We start from the raw sequence: 25,076 nt of genomic DNA on the forward strand, positions 1-25,076 counted from the left end.
CTATGGCTTGCAAATCTTTTGTTTCCGATGACTCACAGTGGTGGCACAAAAGCATTATTTTACACACTTGAGGTGCCTTTCAAAAATGTTCTTTTCTTTTCAAGAAAGGGGCAGGAACAGCAGTACTTCTGTACTGTCTCCTATTGGTAGTATATTTCTATTAAATACTTATGCTGTATAGCCACTCAGCAAAATGCATGGTGAACATTTTTTTAATCACTGTGTGAGAAAGACTTCGCTTTCTGATCAAATGCATGCTGTCTGATCTTGTTATGAGAACCTATTGTAAAAGTTATTAGAGGAACGGAAATACTTGATCTTCTGGAAGCAGAAACAGAGGTCAGAAGTGTCTTTCCAGAGTTCCTCTGCATCATTGCTTGGTAGAACTTCTCTGGGTGGCAGCGTGGCCGTATAATGCTCCTTAATTGAATGTAGAGATCAAGTATAGAACAGAATTAACCTGAAACAAATTTTCAGTTGAGTTTTGCCCTGTTACTACTATTTATGCCAGCATAAATCCATTGGTTCAATCAGGAACAGTTTAAGTATCAGCAATATGTGTTCCTTGTAAATGGTACTTAGTGGTATCTCCCACTGTGATAATTTTAAAAAAATTATATACCTTGCTGCCTTTTTAAAGCATACTGAAGGCTGTGAATTCAAGCACTTCAGAGTTAAATAATGCTAAAGACTAGTGTTGCCTGTTCACTCTTGATTTGCTTTTCTTACCTGTGTATGCATCATAGTTTTATGTGACAGCGGTAATTGACTGCAGGGTTTTGTTTCAAGAGGTTTACTATAGTATTTAATTTTGAAATCAAATGGCACTTGTTTTTAATGTTTCTGAAGTGTCACAATTAACTTCTTTTCCTGCCTTTGTCCAAACAGTGTAGAAGTAAGGGCTAATAATAAAGATGACTACACCTTTTGTTCAGATAGTATAAATCGCTTTGTTCCAAATAGAGAAATTCAGCTCAGTTTCTCTGATCAGTTTGGTAATGGAATTGGTGTTCAACCTAAAGCATTAAGAGCCCTTTATGTTCTCAAAAAAGCAAAGTTTACAGAAGACTTTTTTTCTCTAATATGGAAAAAAGATAATGTATTAAAGTAAGTAGTCCTTCTGAAAACTGTCTTGAGTGTTCCATTAACTAGAAATCTTAAAATATTGACAGATACTGTTTTCCTAGTCTACCAGCCCATCTGAATGCTATCTGTTCTAGGGAGGTGCATTTGTTGCCTACTATAGGTGGGGCTGCTAGATCTACCTATTATTAAAGTTGCTTAATACTTCCTACTGTAAAGACCTGTTTTTGTTGCTTGCAACTCTGACGAATTTTAACCATGTGGGCAAAATCTTTGCTTGCTGGGTGTTTAGATTTGTAGGTAAAAATCAGCCAAAATTGTTCTCACTTCTGAAAGAGGATGTAGGCTGAAAAATACAGTAATACGTGTATGTTGTTATTTACATTTCTAACGCAAGAGAGTTTTGTTTTTTGTTTTTTTTCCCCTTGGAAAAGGTCTAGTACCTTCATGACGGGGTTGTATCTGTGTCAGAAGTGCATTTCCTGGGGGGAATGGGCTCAAATCTGACCAACTGGGGGAGATGGACAGCCTGCAGCTTTTCCACGGTCAATAGATCTGACCAGCTAAGGTTTCACATTCAACTAAGCCTCTCTGGGTAGCTAAATCCAGAATTGATATTCCAGTGACATTCACAAAATTTCCTAATTGCCGTCTAACCATATAGTTGTCTAAAATCCCAGCATACATTGTGGGCACAGAATCGTAAGCATCTTGGTGGTATCCAGGAATTTGCATTTACCATATGCTTCTGCCGTGGCAACTTTCCCAAACAGCAGTCTTGTGAGCACCTCATGCCGCAGCTGCTGAGCTCCAACAATGGCACAGCGCTCTATCTGTGTTCAGTCTAACGATCTCTGACAATTTAAGGCATAAAACAGAGCTTAGATCATTATACCTCATAACCTGATGGCTAAAGCACCCAGCAAGGATGCTGGAGCCTCAGCATTGAGGCCCTTTTTTGCTGGAGGTGATTTGAATCCAGGTATCTCTTAGCAGAAACCTATAGGTTGGGGCATTCAGCTTATGATCTGCAGCCCACTGGGGGTCTCTGGGCTGTTTCTAAGCAGTCTGCAAAACTTCACTAAGGAGACAAGCAAACCTCTAAGCTTCAATTCATCGTAAATGAGTCCACTGGAAAACATGCAGCATTCGCAAACCAGAAACTGTTGGAAAGTGTTGCAGTAGGGTGTGAGAATCTGTTTCACCAGGGTTTTGCAATGCTGATGTACAAAAGCTTGTGTGGGGAAGCTTGGAACGTTTAATCTTACTTTATGATGCTCTGACAAAATTTGAATCAAATTCCACTTGCTTTCAGAATTGCAAATAATGGAATAGCCTACAATAACTTTATATATAATTAATATATATGCTAACTATTGTTATGTGGGAGGTAAATTAAGTGCCTGGTACACTACACTGATTTTTTTAAATTGGAGTGAAATGCATCCAGAACCTAATCCAGATTTAACCTTGAACAAAAGCTGCTTTGAGCAAATATCCACTATTGATTCATGAATTGCAAAAGTCTTGTCTTAATGCATCTTTTGCATCCCCACACACCATTTTGTGTTTTGGAACCTACTTTACTTTTGTGCTTTCTCCACAGACAAGGCTTTGAAGAAGTAGGTAACAACTGCACTAAATGTCACAAGCAGTACTTTTTAAGGGGAAAACAACCTAATCTGCTAAAATTGTTTTGGAAAGGTTCTGGGAAAAAAAACCCATGGAGTGAGGAAAAAGTTGAGAGCTTAGCTTCACATCCAGAGCAGCTCACTGGTCCTCTGTTGCCCTGTTTTTGTGCGTTGGTGTGCGCTTTTTTGGGGGGCGGGATACAATAGCATTATGTGAGTCTCTTGGCTTGTGCTTTTGATCTTTTAGGGTGAATATTTGTGCTCGTGGCTGGCAGCAATGGAAGCAAGTCGCCTTGGTCCCTGCACGAGCGAGCTCAGCCCGAGCAGGGCTGCGCTTGGGCTCGCGAGGGACGGCGTTGCCAGCTGCGGCCGAGCACGGCCTCCCCGGCTGCCGCAAGCCCTGCCAAGTTACGGGATGTGTGCGGTGATGTGAACTGCCATTTGCTGTAGCTGAGCTGTTTTCACTCAATTAATTTAGAGGTTAAGTGACCGCGTTCCTGCAATTGTGTTCCTTAAATTTTCAATTGGTTTTAATACTTTTCAAAATCAATCGAGCTTCTGGTGCCGGCTCAGGTGGGCTGTGGTGTGGCAGGGAAACCCACCTGGCAGCTGTGCTTTGAAACGGGAGGAAAACGGGTCAGCCGGCTCTGCGTGGCCCAGCCAGGCTCTGCGCGTTGTGTGCGATCCCAGCGCTGCGGGCATGGGCTGCGATGCGCTTGGCACCTGTGGCTGCCCCGCATCCCCGAGGCCGGTGAAAGCGAGCAGATGGGACGAGGTAGGTCTCTTTCATTAGTAACCGCTTTCCTTCCTCCTTTGCTCCTCCACGCTTTCAAAGCTCAGTCATTGCAGTAGCAGCGTTATCATGTTTGATTTAAAAATGGCCGTGGGCAGCCTCTGCCCTTCTGCATCATTGCAAGGCCTTGGCTGTGACAACTTGTTTATTTGAGATGACTAAAGTTCTTGATCTGTGCTTTCTTTTTGGAGGAGGAAAAAAAAAAGGTTTTATTTTTGAAATGCAATGGCTTTTACTCTCTCGGCATAATATTCCAGACCAACATATTTGCATAGCTACATACTGCGCGGACGGTATTTTGGCTGCAGGAAGATGCGCCATAGAGTGATTTTAATTCCCTAGGTGGAGTTTTGCTCCGGAGTAAGTCCGTTCCCCCAAACGCGTCTCCGCGGCCGCCCCGCTTGCGGGGGGCGGGTGCCGAGGACACGAAGCGCACCCGGGGGCTCCCTGCTCCGCTCCCCTCGTGCTGCGGGCGGTGAGGCCTGACTCCGTGCCGGCAGGCGGGCCGAAGGGGCGGGGCCTCCGAGGGCGGGGCCACTGTCACCTGGCGCACCCCGCCCGCGCCTGCGCCCTTCCCCCGCCCGCTGCGGGCGGCGCGGCCGCGGCACCGCGGGGAGAGGCGGGCGGCAGCGCGTGGCGGCGACGGCAGCGGCAGCGGGCCCTCCTCCTCCTCCTGCTGGTCTTCCTCGCGGCGCCCCCGGCGCGGAGGTGAGCGGCGGGCGGCGGCGGGGTCGGGTCGGCGCGGTTCTCCCCGGAGGGGTGGGGGACAAAGCGCTGGGGGCTGCCGCGCGGCGGGCGAGCCGGGTCACCGCTGCCCCCGTCCCGCTGCGGCGGCGGGAGCCTCTGCGCCCGGCGCAGCTCTGCTGCGGGGTCACATCGGGCCGACCCCCCCCCCCCGGGGGAGAAGAGCAGCGGCCGCCGCCCCCAGCGTCGCTACCCGCGGGGCCGGCACCGCGCACGGCGGCAGGGAAGGGCCCGACCCCGCCGGTGCGGTGCGGGGGGCCGCTCCGGTCCGCTCCCCCCTCGCCGTGCGGGGCCGGGGCTCCCCCTGCGGGCGGGGATGGCCGTTGGCGGGCGGCCGTCGGGCTCGCGCCGTTGGCGGCGGCGGCCGTTGGTGCCGGGCGCGCGGGAGTCGGGGGCGGGGGGGCGGCGCCGCTCCTCGCGGCGGGCTTCGCGCGGCCGCCGCTACCGGGCTGGGGTAGCGGGGGCGGGGGGCGCTCGTCGCCGCGGGGCGTCTCTCGGGCACCGGCACCTGCGGCGGAGGCGAGTCGGTGAGGGAGCGGGCGGCTCCCGCGGGCCCGTGGGTGGTCGCGGCGGCGGCGAGTGCCCCGATGGAGCTGCCGCCTCCGGGTCTGGCGCGGCAGCCGCTGCCCGGCGCCGCTTTCCCCCGCGTGGGGTTTCCTCGGCCGGCCGGGAGGAAGCCTGCGCCCGCGAGCGTCGCGGCCGGGTGCACGGAGCGGCTAAGCGTTAAGCTGCCGCGGTGGTGTGAGCCCTTCGCTCCGGGTGACCCACGCACTTAGGCAAGATCAGCAGCCGGTTGTGTGAGGCGGTGCTTGCAGTTTGCTTTACCCGTGGTTAGCAGCTCGCTGCTCCGTTCACTTTCTGGTGCAGCTCTTGCTGGGACACAGGCGTCCACGTACTGTGGTTGGGCTTCGGTGTCAAAATCAGCGTTGTTCTCGTGAGGATTTGGAGGATGCCCGATGGAAGCACACGGGCAGCAGAGAACGTAAGGCCTGAGTTAAAGGGAATAGTATCTCGCAGAATGAATTATAGGGTGACCTTCAGCACACCGTACATTTCACCTGTTAATTTGTGTATGCAAATATAATTTATGTGCATCTCAGTGGCAACTGCCTTTTTTGCAAGAAACAAATTACTTTAGAGTGTTTGTTTTCTGACCTGGGGAGAAAGTTGTCCCACCCTCTAACTTCGAAATACATTTACAAATTAGATTAAGTTGGCTAAAACAACGTGTGAGACAAAGAAATAAAATACTTCTTTTTTGCCAAATAGAGATGCAATTAAAACGTGCACTAAAGACATTACTTTAGAACTCTTTTGCTTCTCAAACTGCTTTGGATAACAAACATGCAATAACGAAATGTGATTGAGCCATCTTAAATGTTTGTTCTTAGGACTCTTTCTTCCATTTAATGCTTTGAAAACTGCAGAGAGGAACCTTGGGAGTTAAAACTGTGCCTGGGTTTCATTACACATCCCTTGGTGCTCTGTAGTTAGCAGTCGGGGTGGCTGTGTTGTTCCCCATCTCCTTGCGCTGCGCTTCCTGCTGGGAGACACCTGCTGATAGCAGCGAGCTGCCCAGAGCCGGCCCCCGGCTGCCAGCTTCTCCCGTCTCCCACCCACGGTCGTGGCGGGGACGCTGGTACATCTTGCAGCTGCTCCTCTGACAGACGGCGAGAGAAGGCAATTTTGACTAGTCTCCAGGTATCTGGTAACTTAAGAATGCGGTGTTTCTGTTAAAAGCAGGTGACCTCTGTCACCTGTCATGCTCATCTGCCAGAGGACTAAGCTGAGTGCTGGCATTTACGCAGCACACTTCCTTCCATGCCTTCGTTCCACAGGTTGTGTCATCGTCTTTCCTGGCCTTACCTCATCTGAAGCAGTATAGGGTTCCTGTGATGGCTTGAAAATAGTTTTTCCTGCTCTATCTGTCTTTACATCTAGGTTGGGGGGGTGGAATTCCTCTTGCATTCTCCACTCCTTTCACTAGGAGCGTCTCCTGTCTAACTCAGAAGCACCTGAGATCTGAGATCAATCGTTTTCCATTCTTGCGCATTAGCGCTGGGACTCTGATGATTCATCGCCTGCAACTTTGTTTCATTAGGACTTGATCTTATCCTCTTAAAGCACCTAGATTTATTGGAAGTTTCTGAATCAGGTTCTTAAGTGATGCCCAGGGGTATGGGGACTCTCTCTTCTTTTTTTTTTTTTAATTTGTGGGAACAAGTGTTAGAAAATCCTATATGTTGAACCACTGCTTTGTGATGGTGAAAGAGTAGCTAATACATTTTTCATTTTTAATTAATGAGAGGGAAGAAAAGACTTCTTCCAAGTTCAGTATCTTTTAATATTAATACAGTGTTTAATTGCTTTGAATGGTTAATCTCTTCCCACCACCTTGCACCTACTTTTTTAATGCCTTTATGTGTCTATGATCATGAGCTTGGAGGAGTGGATTGAACATACAGCACTCTGTAACAGCAAGTGGGTATTAATGCTAATTTAATTTTGAAACTATCTGTTCTGAACCACTTTCTTTGTAGCTCTTCCCCTTTTTATCCTGCCATTAAGATATTTTCCATCATTCCTATACCTTAGATCTCCCACAGTTTTTGTACGTTTTCCATTCTCATAAGTACGTTGATAATGTAAGGTATAAGATTAGAAAATCTGAAGCAGATCTGAAGCAAAACCAAGCTCATTACTATTTGTGCATGTTTTTGAGGAAGGGAGGTGAAGTGGCTCATTTGTGTCAATTTCTGTTGGCTGCAGTGAACCTCTGAGTGTCAGAGCCCTTAAGGACTGGGAGGGGATTTGCCCTAAGGCTTGTTTCTGTGACTTGGGTCTGCTTTTTCATGAACACTGTAATGATGGATCTCTGGCAAAAATAACAAAGGTTTTCATCACTATTACACGATAAAGCTGGATTGGTATCAGTTCCATGTAAACCCTGCTGAACAGGCATACAGCTGTACTGCTGCCAGATTTTTGATTTGGTATTATTCTGGTGCCAGGGCATTACTTCAGCTTTTTCTGTGACTTTTGCTCAGTGACTGTCTTTCCTCAATTCCATCTAAATTTCTACTGTGCCATATCACTGATTTTTAGTAAATTCCCAAAATCCTTTTGAGGTAACTTAAATATTTTCATTAAAACATGGACTTCTTCATTTGGCTTTATTTGAAATATCTCGATGTGTTTTCTCTGAGAAATATGTCATAAAGAAAGACTTCTTTAATAGTTGTGCTTTGTCAAAATGGTGCTTTTAATGGAAATTATACTACTTCTTAAAGGTTTGTTGTCAATAACAGTATCTTCTTTTAGCAGGTGACATTATAAGAAACGTTGATCAAAACTATTGTGAATCCTATTAAGCTACTTCATGAGGTAATCTAGGTATAAAAGCTTTCCTAAGTATTTAATGCTCTGCATATGTACACTGCTTAGGATGTGTAGGTTAATGTTCCTATTTGTTCCTCTATCCTCTCTCTCTGCTTATTGAACTAGCTGTGGTAACCTAGATACTGAAGTAAATTATAAGAGACAGCTTAATCAAACTGCAGTCTTTCTTCTATTAGTGCGTTCAGTCAGTAGTGTAACCTGACTAGTGATGGTAAAATGTAAATGCTGAAAATTTATGCTCAGTGAACACAGAGTTTAGGGACTGCATACTGTTTTTCCCTTACTGAGAATCACATGAAAAACGTTAAAGTAAAAAAGCAGTACATTAGGCTAGATTGTTAAATTGTCCCACATATGGTTCATTATTTTAATGCAGCTTGGCTTTAAACCGTGAATTAAAAGGATTCAGGCAGAATCTATGTGATGCAGTTAATCCAGTACTGTAATTAATAGTTGTATTTTCTAACTGTGCATGTAATCACCTTTTAAAAATCCCAGATTAACGTTTGAAGAATATTTGTTTTAATAGCTCGGGATAAGTACATTCTCTTATGAAATTACACTGAACAGAGATTAATAGATGGGTTCAGTAGCTACTGTTGGCCATTTAAGAGGGGTTCATATTTGTATATATATTATTGAAATCTAGGTCCCCACAAATATTTGAAATCTAGCCCTGGGAAGGATTCACAAATTTTTCCTTCTAGATTAAAAAATTGATAGCTGTTATACCTTAACTGTAGCATATTTTCAGCACAAGGGACAATATTCAGTCTTTGCAGTCTGAGTTTCCTTATTGTCCTTTGTTGCAGGTTGCAGACATGGTACAGTCCCGCCTTGTGTTGCTGCTGCTGGCAGACTAGAGTTTGAAAGAGTGTGATATAAATTGCTGCTGCACTATTCAATGTTTCAAGCTGATCCAAGGAAGTAACACTCTCCTCTCCGGGAGGCCATAAAATGCATGTTATGAATTGTCTCTCCTTGGTCAACGATAAAGAGAATGGGGCTATTTCAATTGCAACGGGATTGATGAACGAGGACGCAACCACAGCATCGCCGCTTCCCCAGCCGTCGGCACCACCACCCCCTCTGCCATGTCCCCTGACAGCGGCCCCCCCACCCCCTCCGCTCCCCCCGGGCATGCCAACCCCTCCACCGCCTCCTCCTCCGCTGCCCGGGCCCAACCTGCCCCTGCCACCGCAACTGGTAAATGGGCATGACAACCACAGCAAAAAGAAACGAATGCGGAGCTTCTTCTGGAAAACTATCCCCGAAGAGCAAGTCCGCGGTAAAACCAATATCTGGACAATTGCTGCAAGACCACAGTATCAGATTGATACAAAGACGATCGAGGAACTCTTTGGGCAGCAGGAAGAAACCAAGCCCCAGGACCCCAGAAGTCGATCTTTAAAGTCTTCATTTAAAGAGACTAAGGAAGAGGTAAGAATCTGAAGCAAAAATCTCTCTCTTACATAACGTGGTAGGAATTGGTGTGAATTCTGACTGGCCTTAATTTATCCCTTTCTCTCCCATGGTTCATTGTTACTGCAAATTTGTCTTGATTTGGGGGGGAGGGGAACAACAGAGAGGATAAACTCTTTGTTCTTATCAGTACAAATTTGTTTTTCAAAGAGCTAGCAGTATTTTATTAATTTAACTTGATAAGTGCTGTCACTTGATCACCTGCTAAAATTAATGCATAAATAAGTGAGGGAGCTGAAGGCATCTGTACTTACTCTCACTGGTTAGTCCTTGAGTTTTCAGTGTGAAACAGAAGTGCACTTAACTGTAATTTTTCTCTTCACCTCTTCCCTTGTGTCAGTTGTATAATCAATACATTCTGTATGCAAACGTGTATCAGGCGAGAAAATCTTTTTGCAAGGATTACTATATCCAGAAACATCTAAGAAGGGAAGTACCAATATGACAGTGAGGAAGTAAAACAACAAAGCATAATATGATGGTTAGGGAAATCTGTTACTTAATAAGATAATTAAAAATTTTTGATTTTACTGAATGTTGCTTTCACGCCAGTGAATGCTTTGTTGTGTCTACCTTGCCTTTTCTGGACATTAAAATAGCCTGCTTGACTTTCTGGCATGATCTGAAGATTGTTATTGATTTCGTTTCTAGTCGGGAGAAGGTATATTTCAAGCACTTTTCAGTTCAGACATTCTCCAGGGAACTGATAAGTAATGCTTCTGGTTCTTAAATCATGATTTACTGGCAGCCTCTTTGTGAGGCCTAAACTGCATTGTCTCAAGTGATCTTTCTGTGTAGAAATGCAGATTTGAGCACCCTTGTCTCTCTATATATATGCGGGCTTGTAAACAAAATACAGAGGGCATAGGATTAAGAGATGTAACTATGCATCAGTTTTTAGTGAGAAAATGGGGAATTGAAGTTGAGGTATCTTGCAGAATTCAAAAGATGTCAAAATAAAATAAAAAAACAAAGACAAGCTGAGAAACTCATGTACTGATAGTGTCCACTAAGTGCATTGTGTGTAGACCAAAACAAGGGGTTAAAAGAGGCATGAGTACTGCACACTGAAACCCTACATGGGGAAGGAGCAGTTGAGGCCAGCTTCAGTCTGTGTTCATCTTTGGATCAGGATATCTCATTGCAGCGAGCGACCTTCCTGTCTTGCATGAAGATGTATGGAAGCCCTTCGAGTATGTTTTCAAAGAAGTCCTGTTCCCGGATTGTCATGTATTAAAAATCTAGATGTAGCAAAAATGATAAATTCCTCAGGGCAACAGAGCGTAGCCCCTAGTGTACAGTGGTTGGGGTAGAGAAAACCCCAGCGTGCTCTAAAGTTCATGCGTTTCCATGCATTGCCTGAAACCTGGTGCATCCTGGGGAGGTGCAGGGTGATGTTAGAGATTCGAATTAGAGGTCTGCAAAACAAGTGGTCTCCAAGATACAGTCTCTTGGAAACAAAAATCTGCCTTGCTACAAGTTAACGTATCTGCGCACCCACTGGAGCTGATAGGGTGGTCCAGTGCATGTCTGCTGCTTGATGCCCATCCACCCTGGTTCAGGGTTCCCACACAGCCTCTGCAGACGGCAGGGAGTAAGGGTATATGGCTTGCCTTGGTGAGTGACTTATGCTGCTTAAGTGCCAAAAAACTCTAGTTGGCTGCTAAGCCATGCCAAGCATGCTGCAACAGTGTGTCAAGACAGCAATGAGCAATTTCTTGTGTGTTAATGGATTTTGCAGTGCTAGTTGCTTAGTGGGGAAGGACGGAGATAGTCCTGAAATGCTGTATGTTAATGGATATGTAGAAGGACAGACATGCTATAGCTTGCATGTTTAAAGTTATTGCAGCTGTCATTCAGCAAACATGTCGAGATTTGAGGCATAGGCAGTGTTTGTGATTTCTGTTGCTGGTGCTGTAAGCCACCACTCACTCGCTTTAATGTTTTAAAATATGATGGTTATCCTCAGTTCACTGTAATAAAATGTATAGAAGTTGAAAGGAACCAAGGACAGGCTGAGGAATACCCAGCATCTGTGAGACCTTGTGGAGGGAGCATTAGCCTACAGCTGAGGAAGCTGACCTGGCTATGCATCTGGCCTGATAGGGGAAGGTGGACAAGACATTTTGCATTTCAGTACCTCTGTTCCTTTATGTGTAAAACACAATTGATGTTAGAAAGTGCTTTACGATCTAGCAGTGAAAAATGCTCTTTTGAGTTTAAATGATGCAATTAACCTGATTGCTTTAGGATGTCAACAGCAAATTTTCATGATAACTTCAAGTGTCTAAAATTCAAGTATCACTTAGGTCCAAACCTGAAAAAAATCAAGATGTGTCCAAAGTGCTGTACTTGTTCATGGCCAGAGACAAGTGCTCTTCTGCTCAGTCTGCATGCCTCTGTATGCCGTGGTGTAGCTTCAGTGGGAGTGGTGAAGAGTTAGCTGGTGTTGAGGGCGGTCCCCAGGGAGAGTGGAGGAGTTTCTTGAGTTCATTTCTTCTGCAGAGATCCCTCTTGATTATCCATTTAGTACTGGATAAAATGCATGAGCAGTTCTGGAAAAACTTGTAGGAACTTACAGAATCACATGTCCTTTTAATTCCTCACTTGCTAGTGCTCTGTATAGAGAAGGTAGGTACCTAGCTTAGGTTATTGAAACCCAATTCTGGAGTCTCAGTGCTAAACTTCATCATCATAACAGAAGTCCCTTTGGACATTTGAGCAAATGCTTTCTTTTTCAAAAACAATCCCTCACCAAACCCTTAGGAGATTAATTAATGTGTTTCCTTAACTAAGAGCTTAATTTGCTCTGTGGTTTCACGTAGTTTGAGTCTCTGAAAAATAGGGGATGAAGAGTGTAGTTTATGCCCGCTCCAGTTTACATTCAGCATCCTTGGGCGGTGGCACAGTATGGCACAGCATACATTCACTAGACTATAGCTAACCTGTGAGTGGAGTAGGCAGAACCAACTCATCACCAGCAAAGGGAGCTGATCTTGCTCTCTCCTGTGAGCTTCCCTGCTCCTGCCTCCCACTCTCACTCATCTGTGTGCTGCTGCTGACACTCATTGGACCCTCTGTAAACAGATTAAAATCAGTAACCCAGCAGAATACTCTGGTGAGTTTTCATTTGTTTTCTACTGGGGTAGTTTCTGTTATTTTAGTGCGTTTAGATGGCTCACATAGGGTCCTGTGAATTCTAGAGCCTGTGCAAAAGGATAGGAGAGGAGGAGGGGAGAGAAGGAAGATGGAAGGGGCGAAAAGGATCTGTCTTCTCCCCTCCTGGACATGCCTTCTTTCTGTTTTCCCTATGCTGGCTCTGATGTTCATTTCAGCTTCTTGAGAGCTGACTCAACCTGTTAATCCAGCAGAGAACAAGCTAATGAGATGAGCACCAGTGCCAGCCTGAAGTAAAGAGCAGGCCAGGAACGTGGCAGGGAGAACAAGACAGTAGGACAGCCCATTTGGGTGGTAGCACGCTGCTAGGTTCACTCAACTTTACTATGGAACTGTGCTGTTCCTCATCCACTCCAGGCAGCATGTGTGACTCGGGGAACAGAACCCAAAATATTAAACTCAGCAGTGATAGTTAGCATTATAAAGTGAACTGGAAACTGAAGCAGGAGGTTGTCTGTATCCTTCCTAATCTCCAGCGCTGACCCTGTGCTGCCAGATAGTTCCATACTTGCTAAATTTTGTAAACTGTATCCCACTATGTGAAACCCCATTGTTCTTATGCAGAGAATACATCTAATGTTCTGCTTTCACATATCTGTCATAAAACCACGTTCTTATGTCCCTATTCCTTATTGACAGTCTCGTGGCAAGAAACTCCTGTTGCATTTCTGCAGGCAACCACTACAAACTCAGTATTGAAATGAGGCGTCCTGGGTCTCCCAGAATTCTCCTCTGAGTCTTTCCTGCTGATTGCAAATTGATGTCAGAGTTCAGGAGCAGATTTCCTCTTAACATCATCACAACTTCACCATGGTACCCAAGCTAATTTTCCCCTTCCCTTTCCTTTCACATAGCTGCATCTAAAATAGTGCATATTGCACTGGTAGATTAAAATTGGTCAGCTGATATGTTATCACCCCACATTGTCTGCTTGTGCTCCAGATTTCAGTGCACAATGTATTGAGATAGGCTGATATACACTGGGTTGAAAACTATGATGGTAAGAAGCAGATTCGTGAGTGGATCAGCTGTCCTTGCTTCAAGGATTGTGCTGTTTATGCAAGAGAGGTGGCAAGCCTGTGGGGCAGTGATGCTTGCATTTGCTGGCAAGTGTGTGGCGCAGTGCAGGTGCTGAGGTGGTGTGAAGTATTTGAGGGGGTTGTAATATTTCCAGAGTAGCATAAACAAAAGTTTAATAGTTTCCTCTGGCAGGAGAATTGAGGAAGATGAGGATGGAGAAAATTCTTCTGAACTTACCTAAATTAAATCATAAGGAACCATATAAGACTTTTTTTGGTTTGGAGGATCCCAGTGACTAGGACGTTCTGTTCTCAGTTCTTAATTATAGTCTGGGGTAGCTTCTTGAGACAAGTCGGGAAGACAAGAGGGCATTGTCGACGGACAGCACTTTAAAATCTTTTTAGGTGGCAAAGAGAGATTTGGTACCTGCTGTGCTGGCACCAGTATTGCAGGTGTGTATGAATATAAGATAGGGAATGGCTTTATTAAAATCTGTGGTAGTGTTTAAAAGGTAAAAAGAGAAAGCTTGGTAGGAAATCATATCCAGACAGCTTTGGGTAACAACAAAATCAAATGAAAGCTCAATGGGGAAGAAGAGTAGATATTAGGAATAGATGTTAAGACTGAGTTTCTAAATCTCATATGGAACGTGTGTATTCGGTGTGACAAAGAAGATACCATGTTTTTGCACAGAGAGTAGGAACTTGTATTTTTGGAGTATCTGCTAGGTCCCCTTTCTCCTCTCTCTCCCTTCTGGAAGCTTCGTTAAGGTAGTTTAGTGACAGATTTTTCAAACACTTTTGGTAATCTTAAAGTGGACTCCCAAGCAAAGAATGACCAAAACCTGAGCCATGTATTGTGATTATGTCCTTGCACAGGAAAGTAGGAAAACATAATGTAGAATCATATACAGAGCAAGGAGAATGTAAGGTACTTGTACGTGAAAGAATAAAAAGCCATTTGTTTTATGCTGTGCTGATAAGGCAAATGCAGCGCTACACATTATCATCTATTGTGTTTTTTCAAGAGAATAAATTAAAAAAAATCCAGTTTTGTTTGAAATAGTGGTGTAAATCTGAGTTGTGCTGTGAAAACCAAAGGTTTACCCAGCAGATGGTTGGTCTTACTGTAACAGTTATGAATTATGACTGAAAATGATATGTGGAGAAGGTTAAGTGTGAGTATGTTTCAAAAAAAAAAAAAAAAATCAACCCAAAACCCAAAATGATGGAGGCAAAATTTATAGGCTTGAACTAGTACAGAGATATCTTTGGTCCAAACAAATACTTGAACAAGCTATAAGGCTTGGCCAAGAGTGGGTTAGAAGATGCAGCGTCCTTTCTTGTAGCACATCTAGATAAGCAGTGAGCAGAGCAATTAGAGAATGGAGCTGCAGTTTGAGAGGTCAGTGAGAGGTCCCTGTAGTGACACATTTGAAAAAAGATTAGATAATGCAGGGCGAGAGATAGGTTAACCTGTCCTATGTTAAGGGGCTTTCACTTAATGATCTGTGGGGGCCTCTCAACTTCTGAGATTAGAGGACTGATTGTGCTTATGCTCATCTCATCTTTGCATAGGCTGAGACTGAAGGGCTTCAAGCTAATAATCATCTAATTAAGAATAATACTCTGATATGTTCTGTGTTTTCTCATCTTTGGTAGTTTCAGGAGAGAGGCAATTCCAAAATTTGGTAAACTTTTTAATTTAATTCACTTTTTTCAGCTGAGGAGGCGGCTGTCTCCTGGTATGTGCAAAAGTATGTTGAGGATAGCACATTAATCATATCTTTATTTTCACTGTCACCACCTTGCTCCAGGCTAGTTCAATTTCTTGACAATGCCAACATTTTATTTATATAAAATATAAATATTATATTTATTGTCCAGTTGTCAAAACCTCAAACATCATGTGAGTCCAGCAGTGGAGTGACATTGCTAACATGAAACAATTCTCTTGTGCTAGCAAATCTCATGACTTTTGTAGCTGTTATCACCAAAATAGCTTGTGGTGAAATTTTAACCTTAAAGAATTTAAGAGACATGATTCACTAAAACAATGGCTAATATCTCAGGTTTGTAGTTTTATGCAGTTACAATAAGGAAAGCTATTTAGGATAAAAAGAATTAACACTTTTATTTAAATTTTAAAAAATCGAGTCAGGGAAGAAAAGTTAAATTCTTTTCTCTGCTTAATATTCAGAAATGCACCTGCAAGGTACCCTAGCAAATCTTCCTTCAAATGTAAAGTGAAGGGAAATTACTATTTTATTATGGGTTTCTGTTTGCTTCTAGATAAAGCAAAGAGATTTGAGCATTATCTGTCTCAAGTTTTGATTTGAGATTGATTTACTTGTCTTTTTGTTTGATCAGCATGGCTGTTAGTGCATGGGAGCGAAATCAGTAGTGCAGGTCAATCTCTGTTTATAGAAAGCCAGTCCTGACATTTCTTACACAACCACTGACATACATGCATTTGGAAGTGTGGTACTCACTAGCCATGAGGCCTTAAATGCAGTACAAGATATTACTTGATAAAGCAACATTTTACAGGTACAGCATTCTGAAATAAGCAATAAAAATGTTTTTACTTTGTAATGAAATAGAACTTGCAGTGATTGTTTCTGCAGACATTGTTATGGTTTTTCTCTTTGCTTGAAAAAAGGTGTTGTGGGTGGGCTATACAGTTTCCTGGTAAAAATTAGTTCTGTAATGTACGATCTTCTTGATAAGAAGTGACTCTGTTTATTCATTTGGCTTGTGATTTCTTGGCAATTGTTTGCAAACAATTATCTGTAGTAATTGAAGGAAAGGTATCTGCTTTATATGCTTTTCTTCTATGTATTAATAGATTAATCTTGCTTTCTCTCTCAGATTTCCATTCTGGATGCGAAAAGAAGTATGAATATTGGGATATTTCTCAAACAATTCAAAAAGTAAGGTTTGTTTTTTCCATACAGCTAATGCAAGCTACAGATGTGTGAAATTCTCTTTATTTCTTATCAAATATGTTATATATTGTGCACTGTTCCTTATGTATTTTACAATTCTGTACAAGTTTGTAATAATTTGTTTTCTAATACATTTAGTTTTGAGTGCCATTATGCCTTGGGACTAAATGTTCGAAGTTTGCTACTCTTAACTATTTGAAGTGAGTTTTCACGTGCAGTTAAAGGAAGCCCTTATAGCACATGTAATACTGCATAAGAGTTCGCTTTTCATTGGCTTCCTCTCTATATAAAGAATGAATAGAAGGGAGTGAGGTGAGGATTTTTTTTTTTTTGAGAGCGAATTGTTTCAATGCCATCTTTATTCACTGATAGCCTTACCCTTTAAGAAAGGCATCACTGAAAGTGGTTTTAGAATAATGCTGCTGTGGACACTGATACCGATAACCTCATTATAATTCCTTTAAGCAGCACAGGCATGTTTTTTTTTTAATTTGTGCAGCTGCATCTGTTCACCTTGCAAGTGTTAGAAATGTGTATGCTCAATTGTTTTTTCAAGGTCTGCTGAATCCATCATTGAAGATATTTATCATGGAAGAAGTGAGCCCTATGGTTCTGAATTGCTGCATGAATTTCTTAAATTATTACCAGAAGCAGAGGAGGTAAATAATGGCTTTACATGGAGCTTATTTTTGTGCAGTTCTACTGCCTGGGATTCCCAGGTAAAGGTCTGTAAACAAGGAATCCCAAGGCCTTCCTGAGGTTAGGGGATAGAAAACCACTGGGTGCCAAGGTGTAACCTTCATTTTACATATGGTATTGAGGTTGCAGTGTAATCATTCCTGCACACCAAGTAATTTCGCTTATTTTTAAGCTGCTTCTTAATGAAAGCACTGATGAGATGTTTCTGTTTCTTTGATGACCCTTGTGAGCTTTTGTCCCATAAGCCCTTCACCAAGCACTGGAACCTTTCTGGGTCCTGTGCAGATAACTCTGCACTGGGGCTCAGAAAACTCAGAACTGAAGTACATCCTAATGCAGTCAGGTGAAGTTTCACTTCTTTGGCACCTGCCTTATACTTCCCTGTTGCAGTGGCTGTGAGTTGAGTATTGGCAGCCCTATGCTTCTGCCTCTTCCCTGTTCTGGTTTACTACCTGCTCAGTTCCTCTAGGATCTGCCCGCACCTGGGCCCAGGTTATTGGGTTCCAACAGGACAGAAAGGCTGTGCCACTATGTAGCACCCACAGAATTTGTTCATGTGGCTCAGTGCCCCAAGTGAGACCTGTTAGGAGGTACAGTCACCACTATGCTCTGCCATGCCCCCGTGCCCACTATGCGATCAGCATGCCAGTACTGTCCCTGCCCCCCCCCCCCCACACACACACCTGCAGTCCCACCTTCCAAGCCCATTCACATGATTAAATGGGTGAAACTTCAAAGATTGAGTTGGGAGTCCTGCTTAATGGTGCACAGTTCCATGTCTGCTGGTGTATTTACACTGACCCATTTGTATGTACTTGAAAGAAATGTATACCACAGACTTGACATAATTAGCATTAGAATTGGTCGAGTGCTTCACATCAAAGTAGTGGCTGAAACTTGGGAAATTGCTAGTTAACATACGAATATAGATCAACCTTAGCTCACATGCTTTACCACTTCAAGGTCATACTGTCCAAGCAGTCTGTTTCCCTGTGCAGCTGCAAATCTTAGATACTGTGTGCAGCCAACAGCAAAACGCGTGTCCTATTATTTTGCTGTCAAACATACAACCCTAAAGTGGACTGCTTTTGCAGGGAATCTTGTAAGAGTTACTGTTATGTTACTATGTTCTGCTAATATGATTTTTAGAGTTGGAGGATATCAGCAATTTGAAATGTAATTAATCTTAAAAAAAAAATGTTTAAAGTAGTTTTGGGTGCTCAAACTATTCCCCCCCCCTTTTTTTTTTTTTTACTTTCGATATCTGTATTCCTACATTTAAATGGAACTTACCTTCTCCCTCTGAAAGAATTAGAGGAAAACAGTGGAAGTATTAGCTTAAGAGAAACTGATTCCTGGTTAATTTTGTGTATGCTGAGCATTTAGAGTAGACTGAAAAATCTGTTTTTCTTCTTTTTCTCTTTCTATTTTAGACCTTTGTTATCTTAACACAAGTAGAAAAACTTTAAAATGTGATACTCCCCTGTGCAATATAAATGTTGTAATTCAGATAGAATTCTGAACATAAGCCGCTGAATTTTATCTTTTGGAGCATGACAGTAGTGAAAATGTATCCTTCTGCTAGCTATTAGTAGGTAGTGCATGGTTTCTGAATCCACAAGAGATTGTCTGGAGTACTCAGCTGGACACTTTATATGCCCAGTTTGTGCTGCTTACAATTGAAAAAGTGTATTTATTTCTGACTAGTAGGTGATTTGACAACAGGCCTCGCCCTCAAGACAGTGGGACAGAGCACTTAAGTGCTTTTGAGGAGTCCGTAGAGAAATCAGTCCAAGAGATTTTATGGTGGAGAGGTGTATTAGAACTTAAAGCTTGTGATGTGGTGCTTTAATTGTTAGATTTGTTGCTATTCCCAAGAGAGGGCTAGAAAGAGGCTTGTTACTTTCGTGCAAATATTTGTATTGTATTTAATGAGTTCCATGCTTCAGACATGTCATTACTCACCTTCAGGAGAAGGAAAGATTCCCTTTCCCCTCTATTTTTTTCTCTGTAATTATTTTATTCCTTGAGAGTGAAGCCCTGCGAAGTACCACAGCTAGAGCTGGGAGGGGGTGGCAGGGGGTTGAGAGTGATGGACTAATGCTTCTGCTGGTGTGGAAAAATGTTCAGTGCCTTCATGTCCTCATGCTTCAAATACTTAAAGAATAAGTGGTCCAATAACTCATTTACTGCTGCTGTTCCTAAATTTTTACTGTGGTCAGTTAAAGAATTTCTTCTCTGTAGGCGTCTCAGAGCCTTTTTTTGTGCATCTCAGCATTTTTCCCTAAATGTGAGTTCATTGTTCCCCTTTTATGTCCTCTTCTTTTTTTGTTAGTCTGTTAGCTGCTTCCTAGTCTAAGTACCTATCTCCCAGAATACCAATTCATGTTTTGCTGAGGGAAGGACATCTCAACCGTACAGTTCCTCTTCCCAGAGAAATAATCCAGAATCACTGGAGATACCAGATGAAGTGGGGTCACTTGTTCTGATGTGCCCTGTTCTGCTTACTAGCTTCCAATTTCTTTTTGTTCTGGTGGTCATACCATGTGACACAGCTTTGGGAAGGTGTTTTGTCATCCTGCTGCTGGCCTGTCCCTGCCCGTTCTCAGCAAGGGATCTCTAATCGAGAGCTGTCCTCCATAGATACTTCCCATTCTTTGTATAGACCTGCTTGGTTGCTGTAGGCATTCAGAAAAACTCTGGGTAGAAACTTAGGCAGCCAGATCCTAAAAAGATCAGTGTTACTCAGTTACCAGCTCTGTTTGTCCTGGTGTAGCTGTGGGTGGGCTTCTGCAGTTCCCCTTTGTAAACTCTTCATTTTAACAGCTCAGCTATTTACAGTCACATTTCCCAGTTGTCTTGCAAGTTGGAGTGAGGGCCTCCCATCAAGTATGTGCTCCAGTAGCTGTGTCTTTGGAGATGTCTTCTGCTTTTTCCTTTGGATAGGAGTCTGGAAAAGCAAAAGGAGGGAGGGAGGAGCACCATTGCTGGTCATAGCTGTAGACAGGGTGGCTCTGGACTGTCACGTTTCTTCATTTTAACCAACAACCTTTACAGTTTATCTAGTGCGAATAAACACTGGCTTTATACTCTAATCTTATCATGTTCTAGAATTGTGGTGATATATAGCCACGTTACCTCAATGTTCCCCTAGTCACCAGTTTGACGTATGTGACACATTTTACAGCATTTCAGGCCATATTATCTCAAATGGATATTATCTCAAAACGGATATTCCAGTGTCTTTGAGATGGAACAGCTTTTTGACAAAGGAGGCTAAATGCTCAGGCTGACAAATAAATTGAGCGTCTGTTGTCTTTAAAACTGTTCTTTCTTGTTGCAGCATTATATTGTGGCAGCTTTATTCACAGGCAGAAATGTGTCAGACCTAAGAATTTTCTAGCTGGTAACTGAAAGCTGTAGGGATCCTTGTGCATAAATGGCAAATAGTGGCACTTTGCTGGATGAGTTTGTCAAACTGTAAATAAGAGCATTATTGAAATATTGGCACTGTTGTGAAGTTTTTTTGTCAAACTGCAAATGTTTGGGTATTTTCAAATGTTTAATTTGAAAACTGCTAAGTTTGGGAAGCCGGCAAACCTGGAGCTTGCTGCAAGGTTTCATGCAATGTTTTGTTCAGGATTGTGCATGTGGTACCAGGGTGACTACATTGGTAAAAAGGTTCAAGGAAAAGTATAAAAATTTCTTGATATGTTCAAAAAGTAAGATTAGTAATTTTGCGTAAGCCATCTTTAGAAGTATTGCTCTTTGTGCCTTACTGAGAATAGCAGTTTTGTGAGCAGATGAAATGCCTATTGGGAATCTCAGCTTTTTTCCTGTTACAGCCCGTTTCATGTCCAGGGAACCTTTGTTTTGACTGAAGCAATGGCCTTTTCTGCTATACCCTTTCTGAAGAGATTCCTAGCTATGTTTCTTAACTATGACCTGTTAAAATGTCTGACAGCTGTGATTCCTGGCACCCTGACCAAAGCAGAGGAGAATCTTTTAGCTGCTTTTATGTGCACATCATTGCACTGTTCAGCAGGCCCAGACTGGTAAAGGTTGAGAGAGTCCAGTATTTAACGATCTAGAATAGCCAGGGTTTGTACTTTGAATATATACAGAAGAAAGCATATCATACTGCTAATCAACTCATCCCCACACATGCACGCCCAGGTTATCAACATGTTGTCTTGCCTCCTTTGTAGTGTCTCAAGCCTGTCCTTTGCTCTTGTACTGTTTTAAAACCCAGTCATCTTTCCCCTGCTCTAGTGGATGTTTTCCTGTCTGTCAGCTCTATGCTTTTCAAACCACATTCATGTATTACTTTCCTCTCCTTTCTTCCTCCAGTGCTGTATATGGCTGACCATCCTTCATAGCTTTCATCTCCTGCTTCCTTTTTCAACCCTTGTGTTAGCTACTTTTTTTTTCTCCTTTTCTTCTCATTGTCTGCTGATAGAGGTTTGCCATTCCCCATGCACATGCCCTGTGGTGTCTCCATACACATTACATTAGCTGCTTTCCCATGGGCCTTTGGATTTGAATGCCACTGCACTGCATTTGGGGGGGCTTGATGTTTTTCACTTGGGTTTTTCTTTAGTACCCCGAATGTTTGCAATGGTATGGAAATACAAAAAACAGAAAATGTTTACTTTTCTGGACTACTGTACTTGGCTATATTTATTTATTTGTAATGTAGGGATTATTTGACTTATTTGATTTGAATGTGGGGAAATACTCTATTATAGCCACATATGAAGATGAGAGGTATACTGATTTACATTCTCCTTCAGAGATCCTGGATTTCCATTTAGGAGTGCAGCATATCTCTCTTATGCCATAAAGTAAAAACTAACTACTAGTAAAAAACTGCTACTGGTAGCTTGAAAATATCTGAGAAATTGAGTGGCAGGAATGTAGTAGCTTTCCTGTCTGTGATAAATAATGATATATTTACAATAGGCATATCTACTCCAATTGTTCGCAAATCAAATAAAAGATCAGGCTCTCTCTGTTTCATAACTGTTTTTAAAATGAAACCAAATTACGTATGTGAGAACCTCTTGTATCTAAAATCTGATTTTGTGTGTGTGGGCATGAATGGACATTGCAAATATATATTTCATATACAAATACAATGAAAAATTACATTAGTGCCCAGTTTGAGTAATACAGAACTGAGCTTACAATGTAATTAGGCTTCCTTGCATGTATACGTTACACAACTGTATCTTGTTACGTAGTTGTATACTGTTGTGGAAAATTATTCTGCTGTGCTTGGAGAGGGGCGATCAAGGCCAGTTACTCATTGTGATTTAAAAATAAACCCCATTTTTAGCTCTTTTGTATTCTCAAACTAATTATAAACCTATCAACTCTATCTGTTAACATGATTAATAGCGAACTTTGTTGACAGTCCGCACAGTTTCTTAGCAGTTCTTAGTAGCTGTGTTTGATGGTTTAGTTAGATTCCCACTACTAGAAGTTATGGGGAATCGCGGTTCTCTTTGAGGAGCGTTAGGCAACGTGGCTGCAGAGGGAAGAGGCCGGCCTCGTGGGCGTTTGAGGAGCCTCACTTGCAACGCCGAGGGGTGGCTCTGCAGAACGTGGTTGAGGAATTTTTAGCTTTGGGATTCAGAAGCCGTTATTTCAGTTTACAGGTAGTGTGAATTAAGTCATATAATTTTTCTGCTTCATGAGGGGATGACTGGTCTTTTTCAATTATGAAATTTGTAATGAGGAGGGAATATACAGCAGACTGTTATCTTAACTCGACCTGAGCTATTCCCTGGACTATGTACAGTTTGAAGATTGTGTTAATAGGAGAGTCAGTCTCCGATCTGAAAGACTTAGACATGTATGGAGAATCAGGCTATGCAGAGCTGAATTAAAGGATGAAAGGACCTTACAACCCTTCTGTGTTTCTGTTTTGTGTATTTGTGGTCATGGGTCACTATCGTTCACCTTTCTTGAACGCTGGGACTTGTTAGGTGAGAGTCTTTGCTGCTTCTCATAAAGGTGCAGTTTCAGACATCTGGGACAAAGATGGTGGGGGCTAAGATGGATGACATGGGCTGTAAAAGGTGTTACCAGGCCGTTGTGAGCACCGCTTTATATCTTATAGCTGACTACACAGACTGTCTTTTGGGCAGACTTTACTGCTCAAAATATTTGCACTGTGACATCCCCACCCCATCTTATCTGTCAGAAGGCACCTTGGTGAATGTCTTCTGTAGAGCCTGCGAAGGGAAACTCCTCCCCTGGATGAATTCTGGGATTTAGTACTCTTTTGTACCACTCTGGACATTTGTCCTGCTATAATAGGGTAGAAGAAAGAGGATTTCATCTAGTGTCTGTAAAATGCTTTGAGAAGTTCAGCAGTCTGGAAACAAAGATCACTTTGCAGCATTAACATTCCTTATAGATAACAATGATTACTACTTACTGTCAAAAGCATGTTTAAATATAGCACACGCAGTATGAATAAATTAATATTCCTGTGAACATCTCAGCTCTTGCTGTTTACTTTTTGTGCATTTAAATCTTAAAATTGCACCTTCCTGTAATTTTCTGTGGTTTGGGGATCTTGATTTGGGGGCTTTTTTGGTGGGCATTTTTTTAGTTTTTTTAGGTTTTTTTTTGTTGTTGTTGTTAGTTTTTCTTAAAATCTGAATACCTGTATCCTTTTCAGGCAAACTTTGAGATTTGCAACATACTAGAATAAGACTGAAGAATTTGCAATACTTGTTTTTTAGGTTGTAGACCACCATTTTTTGGAAGCTAGGTTAAAGGAACCACCTGCAAAGACTAACTGAGATAGTAGATATCTCCCACCCCCCACTTCATGATGTGGGGAAAAAGTGTTTATTTTGGTTTGTGTCTTGCTTGTTTAGCTCCTTAGAAATATCAGGAATGTCATGTCTGGTCTTTCCTGTTTTTTGTTGGCGGACTTCTTGGATGACTCTGTAAATTAGGAGTTTTCTCAGGCCTCAAATAAGTGGGCATGCAGTTTGTCTTTAGATGGAGCTTTTGTCCAAATGTCTTGAGTTAAATGGGGATTAAGAAATGGAGCTAGATAGCCTGAATAAAAATTGCTCTATTAATTAGAATTCTCTTTCTTTGTCATAAATCCTTTTTTAATTTGAAAAAAATACAAATCTTTAATTTTGAATTTTCTTCAGCTTAAAATGTTTTGTTTTTTAAAACTGGAAAGTTTTGTTATTCTGGGTTTAGTCTGCGCTTTTCTTAAAATGTGCTCTCAACACTCCTTTTTTTTTTTTTTTTTTTTTTTTTTTTTTTTGTGGTATGGAGAAAGAATGGGAATAAAGCAGAACAAAGCTGTTAAAAGACTGCTTTTTTTCCCTGCTGGTCCAGAGTTTATTTTCAGTTCCTACCTTAGCAAGCCTATATTGTCTTCCATTATAAATCAATATTACATTTTTTTACTGTGAAAATAGAAAAATAATTTAAGTGATTAATTTGGAGCCTGATGTTTTGAAAAGCTTGTGGATGTCTTGGTAAATTGTGGCAGCCTGAAAATTGCTAACGCCCTGATATGGCAGGTCTCTTTCCAGGATAGCTGAGCATACTTTCTAAAACTGAAGACCAGCGGTGTAAATGGGGTTATGAATGGGCTTTAAGTGTAATGTTGTAGAAGAGAAGGATGATGGGCTAGTGTGTAAATCCATGTTTGGGGAAATGTACAAGTGATACTGTATGTGAAATTGGTGGTGGAATGAAGAAATAGTATAATTGGGAGTGGGCTCTGTTTTTGGACGTGATTTCTGTATTGGAAAATGTGGAAGAAATTCCAGTTATGCTTAGACATATGTGCATGTATTTTCCAGTTTTTCCATATAAATGAATAGTAAGTATGTTGGCAGATCAGTGGCTTCCAGACCATGCAAATAGATGGATTTTGGTGGAGCTGGGAAGGGAGATAGACAAAACGAATGCAGTGATATTTCCTTTGCATGTAAATGGTGTTCTCACAGTACTGACCACAAATAGCTTGAAAATGCAACCTTGCATTTTTCTTTGAAGTATTTCATATGAACGAAAAAGTGCAAAGTCAAGATTGTGAAGTTTTACCCCTTACAAG

At 42.3% G+C, this 25,076-nt stretch overlaps 1 protein-coding gene across 6 annotated transcripts in view; it reads left to right on the forward strand.

Moving 5' to 3' along the window:
• The first annotated feature begins 4,084 nt into the window (after positions 1-4,084).
• Positions 4,085-25,076, forward strand: part of FHDC1 (FH2 domain containing 1) — a 38,001-nt gene continuing 17,009 nt past the window's right edge. For 2 of the 6 annotated variants that reach the window (XM_064510833.1, XM_064510837.1), the window contains exons 1-5: positions 4,085-4,215; positions 7,576-7,635; positions 8,463-9,090; positions 16,200-16,261; positions 16,833-16,935. In XM_064510833.1, coding sequence (XP_064366903.1) covers positions 8,608-9,090; positions 16,200-16,261; positions 16,833-16,935 — 648 coding nt within the window. In that variant the 5' untranslated portion in view covers positions 4,085-4,215; positions 7,576-7,635; positions 8,463-8,607. Of the gene's footprint in view, positions 4,216-4,863; positions 5,234-7,572; positions 7,645-8,462; positions 9,091-16,199; positions 16,262-16,832; positions 16,936-25,076 lie in introns of those variants that run through there. The other 4 variants (XM_064510835.1, XM_064510834.1, XM_026104975.2 and 1 more) reach the window with 4 other exon arrangements.

This window comes from Dromaius novaehollandiae, chromosome 4, assembly GCF_036370855.1.
Source record: "Dromaius novaehollandiae isolate bDroNov1 chromosome 4, bDroNov1.hap1, whole genome shotgun sequence".
NCBI classification, from domain to species: domain Eukaryota; kingdom Metazoa; phylum Chordata; class Aves; order Casuariiformes; family Dromaiidae; genus Dromaius; species Dromaius novaehollandiae.